General features: G+C 39.9%; 1 protein-coding gene across 1 annotated transcript in view; it reads right to left on the reverse strand.

Moving 5' to 3' along the window:
* LOC132384940 (pyruvate dehydrogenase (acetyl-transferring) kinase isozyme 2, mitochondrial-like) overlaps positions 1-9,163 on the reverse strand; it is a 30,311-nt gene extending 21,148 nt beyond the window's left edge. The window contains exons 1-2 of the mRNA XM_059956597.1: positions 8,859-9,163; positions 3,718-3,859 (exon numbers count right to left, since the gene is read on the reverse strand). Coding sequence (XP_059812580.1) covers positions 3,718-3,859; positions 8,859-8,976 — 260 coding nt within the window. The 5' untranslated portion in view covers positions 8,977-9,163. The remainder of the gene's footprint in view (positions 1-3,717; positions 3,860-8,858) is intronic.
* Positions 9,164-10,738: the final 1,575 nt, after the last annotated feature.

The following is a 10,738-nucleotide window of genomic DNA, read 5'->3' on the forward strand; positions in this document are numbered from 1 at the left end:
ACTCCAAACACCTCCACATCCCCCATGGTCTTCCACATGCCCCACGGGAAGGTTGCAAGGGCTCCGGATATGCCCTGTGGCATCTTTTCGGACCAGAAGAATCCTAGGGAACTTATAACGGCTGTCTTCTTCTTGTCAGGCCCACTCATTGGGATCTGGCAATATCCACTCCACAGATCCAGCACCTTAAACCACTTCACACCACTCAGACAGGCCATTGCCTCTTCGGCCTTCAGGGCCATATTCTGGTCACTGACGGTGCGCCTCTTCAGCGCAATATAATCTACACACACGCTGCCTACGTCTCCCACGGCTGTAGGGGCCAGTCGACGCAATCTCTCTCTCACCGAGATGTCTTTATCATAAAGGATGAGGTAACAGTGGCTGATAAGGGAAGCCAAAAACAGCATAGAAGCAAAAAGAAAGGCATACAATATTGTAAAAATTAGCATGAAGCTAGAGGATTGGGAAGCTTTTATAAAGCAAGAGAATGCAACTAAAAATGCAATTGGGGAAAAAAGATAAAATATGGAGGTAAGCTAACTAATAATGTAAAAGAGGATACCATTTTTTCCCAAAATATATTGTAAATGAGAGGCAAGGGCTGACATTAAACCACTGGAAAAGAACACGAGAGAAGTAGTGATAGGAAACAAAGAAACAGCAGATAAACTGAATTAAGTATTTTGCATCAGTCTTCACTGTGGAAAACACCATCAACATGCCAGAAATTGAGGGTAGGGGGCAAAGATGAGTGTAGTCTTTATTAATGAGGTGGTGGTGCTTGAGAAGCTGAAAGGTCTGAAGTCACCTGACCAGATGGACTATAACCTCGGGTATTGGAAGAAGTAGCTGAAGAGATTATCAAGACGTTTGTAGTGATCGCCCAAGAATCACTAGAGTCAGGAATGTTTCCAGAGGACTGGAAAAACTGCAAAATGTCACTCTTTTATTTAGATAAAAGAGTGAAGCAAAAGTTAGAAAATTATAGACTGGTTAGCTTGACTTCAATGGCTGGTAAGATTTTAAGAGTTCATTATTAAGGATGAGGTCTTAAGTACTTGGAAACACATGGTAAAATAGTCCAAAGTCACCATGATTTCCTAAAGGAAATCTTTTGGAATTATCTGGAAGAAGGCAGATGGAATATAGTGTAAGGAAGTGTATGGCCATGCACTTTGGTAGAAGGAATAAAGGTGTAGACTATTTTCTAAATGGGGAGCTAAATCAGAAACTAGAAGTGCAAAATGACTAAGAAGTCCTGGTGCAGGGTTCCCTGAAGGTCAACTTGCAGGTGTCAGTAGTAAAGACGGTAAATGCAATGTTAGCATTCATTTTGAGGACTAGAATATAAAAGCAAGGATGTAATGTGAGGTTTTATAAGGCATTAGTGAGACTACGTTTGGGGTATTGTGAGCAGTTTTTGAAGGCAGGAGAATGGAGTTGAGCAGGATAATAAATCAGCCATGACAGAATAGTGAAACAGACTCAATAGGCTAAATGGCCAAATTCCATTCCTATGGCTTATGGTTTTCTGGAAAAGAAAGGACAAAAGGGCGCTTTTTCTGGTTGGCTGCTGGTGCTCAGGGGTTCAGTGTTAAATCTGCTACTTTTCACATTATATATTAATGATCTGGAGAATAGAACTGATAGCACTGTGGCCAAACTTGCTGATAATACAAATGAGTAGATGGGCAGGTCGTGCTGAGGAAGTAGGGAGTCTGCATAAAGACTTGGATAGAATGGAAGAATGGACAAAGAAACAGCAGATGCGAGTACAGCATAGGGAAGTGTACAGTCATGCACTTTGGTAAACAAAATAAAGGCATAGACTGTTTTGTAAATAGGGAGATAATTCAGAAATTGGAGGTGCACAGGAACTTGGAAGTCCTATTACAGGACTTCTAAAGGTTAACTTACAGGTCGAGTCAGTAGTAAGGAAGGCAATGTTGGCATTCATTTCAAGACTAGATTATAATGGTGAGGCTTTTTAAAGCATTGGTCAGACCATATTTTCAGTATTATGAGTGGTTTTGAGCTCATCTACAAAAGGATGTGCTGATATTGGACTGTATCTAGAGATATTTTATGAGAATGATCCCAGAGATAATGGAGTTAATGTATGAACAGAATTTGATGGCTCTGAGCAATACTCATTGGAGTTTCAAAAGACTGGGGGGGGGGGGGGCAGGTGGGGAGATCTCATCGAAACCTACAAAATATTGAAAGGCCTGGATAGAGAGGAAGTGGAGAGGATATTTCCAGTAGCGGGAGTGTCCAGGACCAGAGAGCGCAACCTTAGAATAAAAAGATGCTCCTTCACAACAGAGATGAAGAAGAATTTCTTTAGCCGCATAGTGGTGAATCTGTAGAATTCATTGCAATAGACAGCTGTGGAGAACAAACCATCGAACATACTTCAAGTGAAGGGTGATAGGTTCTTGATTAGCAAGGGCATCAAAAGTAATGGGGAGGAGACAGGAGAATGGTGTTGAGAAGGAAAATAAGTCAACCATGATTGAATGACCTAGTTCTGCTCCTATGCTTTATTGTGTTATGATCCAAGTAGAATTTAAAATTCTTCCTTGTGCAGTGCATGCCATAAGAATACTTGATGCAAATATTGAACATCCAAGAGAAAAAAAAGCACAAAAAGAGAAATATATAGGTGTTCAGACAGAACAGCTCCATTTATTCAAAGCACTTTAATGTAGCTTCAAGCTACATATCCTAGCCTCCTATAAAGAACAAATGCCAAAAACGTGCTAAAGATTCTCATGGTTCTACACAAGTATTTTCAAACTACCACCACAAGGTAATTTCAGAAAATAAAGATCAGAGACGAGAAATAACTTTCACTGCTGTAGTGAGTTCCCTATGAACACATTTCTTGCTTTATTTAAAATGGAAGTAGCACTTCCTAGTGCTACTTCGATACTAAAACAAAATTTTATCATTCACAATGGGTGCCACGGTAGCGTAGTGGTTAGTGTGACGCTATTACAGCTCAAGGTATTGGAATTCAATCCTGGTGCTGTTCCATAAGAAGTCTGTACGTCCTCCCGGTGGAATGCATGGGTTTTCCCCGGGTGCACGACTTTCCTCCCACAGTCCAAAGACGTACCGATTGGTAGGTTAATTACCCATTGCAAAATTGTCCCATGATTAGGTCAGGGTTAAACCAGGGGATGCTGAGCAGCACGGCTTGAAGGGCCAGAAGGGCCTACTCCGTGCTGTATCACTAAATAAATAAATCAACTAAGATATATACTGGTGGGAAGATGTTAAACATAATTTATTGAAATTTGGTAATAAAAGATGTTTGTTTTATGCACTGTATTATATATAAAAGTTGTTTTAAACTGGATTTTACAATCAAAGGAATACGCTATATGCAAAAAAGATGTGCACACTGACTTGTGGGGGGGGGGGGGAGCACCAAAGTAGGATAAAGTTCACGAAAGAGATTACACAACTCCAGCTGTGTAATTTAAGCATTAGCAACAAATAACCAGATGGCTAGTATAACCAGTCATATTCTCATGCACAGAAAGTAAGCATTTTTTAAAAATTTGGATAGAAAACACCCGTAACATACAGTAATTTTATCATACCCCATTCAAATTGTGCTACTTTTAAGAAGCCACACATGAGACGCATTCTTGTTCAGAAGTGGGCCATTCCTTGTTGTGCATGAACTCCTGTGTGGCTACTCACCAGCTTTGAACTAACTGAACGGAAGGTGTGCCAAGTAGCCGATCTGGGAGAAGGTTGATTTCCTTCATAATATTAGACAGTCTCACAGGCAGCTCTTGCCTCAGAAACATAAAGGATGTCTTCTCACAGGCATTTGTTGAGCCTAAGTAAATAAGAATGCAACACTGAACTTAAATGCTAGGTATCAATATCTTCTACTCAATTGCCTCTCCTTAAAGTATGAAAATTAAACTGCATAATTCCATGTTGCTGGAAGACTTTGTGACATTTTAGGCATGTGAATCTAAGCAGGACAAAAAAATTACCACTATCCTCAAAGTATGTTCAATCACAGACTTGAGACAGTGTTATATAATAACATGGAAGTGCATAGCATTTGCTGCTTTTACTTCATGAAGATAATTTTGATTCCAGCATTAGTTCTTTAATAGAACCCATTTTGTGTCATCACATGCAGAAATACCAGTAAGTGGTTTGAATTTTGTAATTATGCACATTAAATTCTAGCCATGAGTTCTAAAAGTAAGGCCCCATATGGGTATTTCTTTATCTTTATTCAGTCTGTTCTGAGTTTACCTTGTTGAAAACTATCAACATAGAGTATTGGAAATCAGAACTACACGGGATCTTGCCAAGATGTTCTCAATTCCCAGGATGGAATCTGAAAAGGTCACTGGTGGATAGAACTGAAAAAGACTTCAAGTAATGCATAAACATGCATACTTCATTTTATATACAATCATATTTTGCTTCCTGGCAAAAGATATACAACGAGATAAAATTAGAAACATTCACAAGATCATATGTCTTTAGTGACTGTGGCTACTGTAACAACATGAAAAGTTACATTGATTCTTGGCTAATCTGATAAACTAAGGGTCACTTAACTTGACAACTGAACTTTCAATCTGAACAAATACGATCACATGGAATAGTTTCTGCAGGCGAGTGACAAATACTGTGAACCGATAACACTGGGTTTAATTCCAGACATTTTGCATAGACAGATAAATCAAGTATAGCTTGAGCAATTCAACTAGAGGTCCAGAAGCTCCAAACCACAAGGGTGAATTGATTAATATTAAAAGGCCCACCTAATGCTGCTAGTTTTCATGACAATCAATGGCATGGGTTCACATATATTTTATACACAAAAAAAAAGTAAATATTTTGTAGTGTCCTAGAGAAAAAGATAATGTCCACTCGAGCAAAAGGAAAGTAAATTGAGGCAAATAATTCCAATTAAACTTAGATCTAATTTGGTGATAAAATAGGCTCCTGTTTCATGCATTGTATTATATACATTATATACAAAGTGTTTGAACAGGATTTTACAGGCAAGTCAAGATTTAGTAACTTATTATTACTGATTAAGTCATATTCTGAGAAAATAACAATCTTTTCATCACTAGAGAGAGAATTACCCATACTAAGTGATGTATATTCATATCATAATTTATTATGAAAATTTTGTCTACTAAACTATTTCTGTTTACATCTTAATCCCCTTTCTATCAGCCACATTTTCAAGCTATATATAGAGTGCACCCTATCATTTGGAAAACACTGATTTTAAAAGGTGATTTATTTGCAGCTCCATGGCTAGAACATATATTGTCCATCTTAAAATGTCTTCAAATGCAATTTGGTGACCCACAATGATGGCCTGGAGTCACATACAAGTCAAAACAGGTAAAGGTAAGCAGATTTTCTTCCCTAAAGGCCATAATTGAATTAGATGTATGTTTATAACAATCCAATGGTTTATTAAATATCATACTAATACTGGCCTTTCACTTCTATATTTATTTAGCAACCAAATTTAAACTCCTCAATTACTATAGTGTGATTCAAATTTGTATCAAAAGGCAAATCTCCAGATACAACTCCAGTGATTTGCTAGCTAGACCAGAATTACACCAATGTCACAGCTGCAGTTTCTACTTTGCCTAACAAGAGGGTCCATATATTTATTTTTTTTACCTTTGAGTCAAATTAACTACTCCCATCACTATAAGCAATACTATAGGATGAAGACAGTGTCAATGCACAGAAAATCAAGAACACCTCATGTAACATGACAATCTACACAATCAGATCTTTTCATCATATAAATGAAGCCTAACTGAATGTTTAAATTGCAAACTAGAGAAATAACCATTTAACATTTCAAAAGGAAAATGGATAAATGATCAAAGAGGAAAAACATTATGTAGAAATAAGGGCAGGGTGAATTGGATAGCCTCTTCAAGGAGCCAACAGAGGCACGATAGGCTGAATAGACCCCTTTCCCAACTGAATCATTCATTGTAAGCTTACCACACCAATTCAAAAATGTGATCAAATTTCTCCAGTTTTGCATCAAATGGTTTCCTCTCATTACTATTTGCCTTGTTCATGTTAAATGTGATTGTTGTCCCAACAAGAATACATAGCGCCTTGAAAGTAGTAAAACCTCTTCAAGCATTTGAGAGGTGTGGACAAACAAAAATTAAAGCTGAACCACAAAGGAAAGAGATTCTTAAGAAAGGCAAAAGAAGGGCAGCAGCAGAGAGATGAATAGACAGATGGGACAACCCAAGGCCCCGGAAGCTGGAAGTAACACTGACAATGCTGAGATAATCACATTTGAAGATCCTCATATAGCTGGAGAAACTCAATTTCAAAAGGAAATTACAAAATTGGAGCCACAGAGGATTTAGAAAAGTTGGTGAACATTAAAACTGAACTGTGGCTTTACCAGGTGACAATGAGCCCAAGTATGATTGCAGAATAAGATTTGTTGCAAGTTAGGGCAGGAGACAGAGTTTTGGACACCCAAGTTTATATAGAAAAGGAATTCAACCAATACTGTGTTGCAGTGATCAAGAGTAAAGATAACAAAGACATGGTTGAAGACTTTAATAGATCCAAACTGATTATTCCTAGAAGGCGTGAGCAGGCAAAATGATTAATGGTGAAGGGGAAATGAGTTCTATAAGTATTGCAATGAAAGATCTGGTAGATTTTATGCAGACAAGTCTGAAGTGTTGCGTTATAGGAGGACAAACCAGGGTAAGACTTACATAGTGAATGTTAGGGCACAAGGGAGTGTGGTAGAAGAAAGGGATCTTGGAATACAGATCCAAAATTCCCTGAAAGTGAGATCACAGGTAGATAGGGTCATAAAGAAACCTTTTAGCACGTTAGCCTTCATAAATCAGGGCATTGAGTACAAGAGTTGGAATGTTATATTGGTACAACACATTGATGGCGAGAAATCTGGAGGATAGCGTGTAGTTCTGGTCACCTACCTATAGGAAAGATGTCAATAAGCTTGAAAGAGTACAGACAAAATTTACAAGGATATTGCTGGGACTTTAGGACCTGAGTTTATAGGGAAAGGTTTAATAGACTTGATTCCCTACAATGCAGGAGAATGAGGGGAGATCTTGTCAAAGTATACAAAATTATGAGGGGGTATAGAGATGGTAAATACAAACAGGCTTTTTCCACTAAGGTTGGTGAGACTAGATCTAGAGCTCATCAGCTTAGGATGAAAGGTGAAGATCTAATAACTGAGGGGAAACTTTGTCACTCATATGGTGGTGCGAGTCTGGATTGAGCTGCCAGCAGAGGTAGTAGATGCAGGTTCAATTATATTGGTTAAGTTTGGATAAGTACGTGGGTTTGGAGGTATGTGGTCTAGGTGCAGGTTGATGGGACTAGGCAGAAGATCAGGTCAGCATGGACTAGATGGGCTAAAGGGTCTGTTTCTATGGTGTAGTACTCCATATAGGTTAGTGTATTGTCTCTTAGTTCCAGAGAATCAGATTTGATAGTAATCTTTGATACTATTGTGTGAAGTTTGCATGCTCTCCCTGTGACAGTGCAAGATTTCTCCAGAGTACTCTGGAGAAATTCCTCCCACACCTCAAACATCAATAGGTCACTGTAAACTGCCCTCAGTATAAATGAGCAATAGGCGAATCCTCGATTGTATGAAAGAATAGGTTATAGAAAGTGAGGGGTTGATATATGCTCCAACAGCAAGCCTGGACTCAATGGAATAAATGCTCTCCATGTATGCAATAAGAAAATGTAGAAATATTCTGAAAATGCTACTTACATACATTGCCTATTGACAAACACTAGCATAAAATAAGCAAAATTCGTGAGCTTTTTGCGCCAAAGTGTGCTACTTTTCAGCAAATTCCAGGCTAAGCGAGACTGTAAGGAACTCTTACTGTAGCTCAATTCCTACAGTCTAATGTAGTGACTGCATTTCTTACAAGATACCTGTCGTTAAAAAACTGGCAGCTGTGCATTGCTAGCACACAACCGATACAAAACGAATCGAATGTTGTTTCACTGGCACCCAAGTGTCTTAGTTTGCAAGGCCTCAGATCATGAATATCACTGTTTCAGTAGGCACGGTGCGAAGAGCATTTCTTGAGGGCAAGTGACTAAGGTTCTAAAATTCTACAAAAATCATTCGAAATAAAGACCATTCTTACACGTCAGGCTATCAACCGACGAGTTAATAAAGACACGGTCCGAAGTGAAGAACAGTAAATGAATATACCAAAACTTACAGATTTTGGAAATATGAAATAAAAATAAAATGCTCGAAATATTCAACAGATTTGGCAGCAGGTGTGTAAGAGAGAAACTAAGCTAACGTCGAAATGCCATCGGCATTTTGAACTACTGAGCGTTTCTAGCATTTTCTGTTTCTATCATTGGGATCAAATTTGGAAAGAAACGCAAAAACAAACTCGACAAGAAACGGGGGGGGGAGAGGGAGAGGGAGAACACTTCCTTAAATATGCACTGTCTACCACGATCAAATAAATAAGTTAATAACAATAACACAGGATGTGGTTATAATAAAGGGACAAGGACATCGCTTCACTGTGGCCCTGACAAAGGTCACATTGCCTGCAAACTTCCCACTCCTCTCTACAGGACGAGTTGATTTTACCTGCACTTCAATGCGACGGTGCAAACCGTGGTGCATGGACATAATTCCCCTTACCCTCACCACAGTAGGGCCTCCCCTGCAGCGCCTAAAGAACGCAAGGGGTGCTGTCACCCCACCCCGCCCCCCGAGCCGCCTGGGGGCCCCGACTGCAAGCTCACTCACTCACTCGCTCACTCACCGAAATCCAAGAACTGTTTAATGGACAGCGGTGAGGGAGAAAACTTAGAGAAATGGTCGATCTGCTTAGGCACATTTGACAAGGCCGCGTTCTTCATGAGGAACCGAACGAACTTCATCCCGCTACCAACTGCACCGAACGCCGCCTATTTGAAATGAAAACACTACAACCGCTGCCGCCCGAACCCGCAGTCTGCACAGCAACCTGGCCGCATGTCAGCCAATCGCCAATCTCCCTGCACCGCGAGCCTGCAGCGTCACGGCGCCGAGCCGTCAGTCTCACGGATTGTTCTGGTGCTGTTGTTGACATTGTCGGCCGTTGAAAAATACCCACCAGCTGAACTCTGAGAACTTGGCAGCAAAGGCTGTTTGTGCACACGGAACATAAGCTAATTATTTAAGGAGTCCTTGTAAAATAGGAGTTTGCATTAATGGAATGTGGAAATCGGAAACAGAGGTGCAGCAAATTTAACCGACGTCTTAAGTAATATAATTATTCCCATGTGTAAATACTAGAACAAAGCTGAGCTGAAATGATTGAAGTGAATTGTCTATTGGCAACATATTATCAGCAGAGCCCTCCATGGTTATTGACAACTGAGCCTTCCCTGTTTATGCCATGTAGTTTGGGGCTACTGGTTAAATTTTGACTATTTTTAGCATGATATGGGTCCTCATGGTTGGATGTTAGGGCAACCATTGGAGGCATCATTGGTGAGGGTGATCTGAGGGCACACAAAATGTAAATTGATGTCTGCCATCTTGGCCATTCCTTTTTCTCTGTTTTACCTTATGGGAGAAGATGCAGGAACTTGAAATCCCAGACCTCCAGACTAGAACAACAAATTTCACAACATATGTCAATGAGATTAAACCTGATTCTGATTCTGTTTCTAACGAGGAGCTTCTTTCATGTCCTACCATACTACCTTGTTTTTGTACACTTCCAGTTGTCTCAATGATTCTGCTACTTCACTTTAGCATTTCAGATTATACTGCAATCTTTGCATCATTCTGCTGTGCGGTGCTTGTTGCTAGACTTATATTTATATTTATTATTACTCTGTATAGTGTTAACTCTGTGAGCTTCGTGTACAAGATGGCACCGCGCTAGTGGCAGCTTGTTGCAGTAGTTTCTGTGTTTATACCATTTTCATATTATTTTATGCTATTTTTATGTTTTCTTGTGTGCCATTCTGGATTATTGTGTGCCTGGACTGTTAGTGTTGGCGACCTTGCATTTGGAGCAAGGGTTGTGTTTGTTCCAGAGACCAATTCATTGAGCTATGCAAACGAACACTACCGCCCGGAGTGTGGGCCAAGATCCCGCAGGAGGCGATGCCGAGGCTGCGGGGCGGGAGCAAAGGAAAGGTTAAGAGGAAAAACTATAAACGTTATATCCCCGCAATCATCATGGGAGATCTGAGGTCCTTGGGAATTAAGATGGATGAGCCTGGTGCTCTCATTAAGGCTGAGAGGGAATACCAGGAGTGCAGTGTTTCGTGCTTAACTGGCTACACGGGCATTTTCTGGACCATTATGCTTCCATATCTGGCTTCAAGACTTCCTGAGCGGAAAGGGAGGAGGGATTGCAGTGTTTGTGAATGAAAGGTGGTGTAATCACAGCCATGTCACTGTAAAGGAATGTTTATGTAGCCTGGACATCGAGCTCTTAGCCATTGGGACACAACCATATTATTTGGCTTGGAAATTCTCAACTGCCGTTTTAATTGTTGCGTACATTCAACCATCGGCTGATGTGAATGTAGTGCGTGATGCTATTCATTCGACCATCACTAGAATACAAACTCAATATCCCGATGCTTTTGTGGCTATTACTGGGGATTTTAAACATGTTTCTCTCGAGGTAACAATACCAAC

Source organism: Hypanus sabinus, chromosome X1 (assembly GCF_030144855.1).
Source record: "Hypanus sabinus isolate sHypSab1 chromosome X1, sHypSab1.hap1, whole genome shotgun sequence".
Classification (NCBI taxonomy): domain Eukaryota; kingdom Metazoa; phylum Chordata; class Chondrichthyes; order Myliobatiformes; family Dasyatidae; genus Hypanus; species Hypanus sabinus.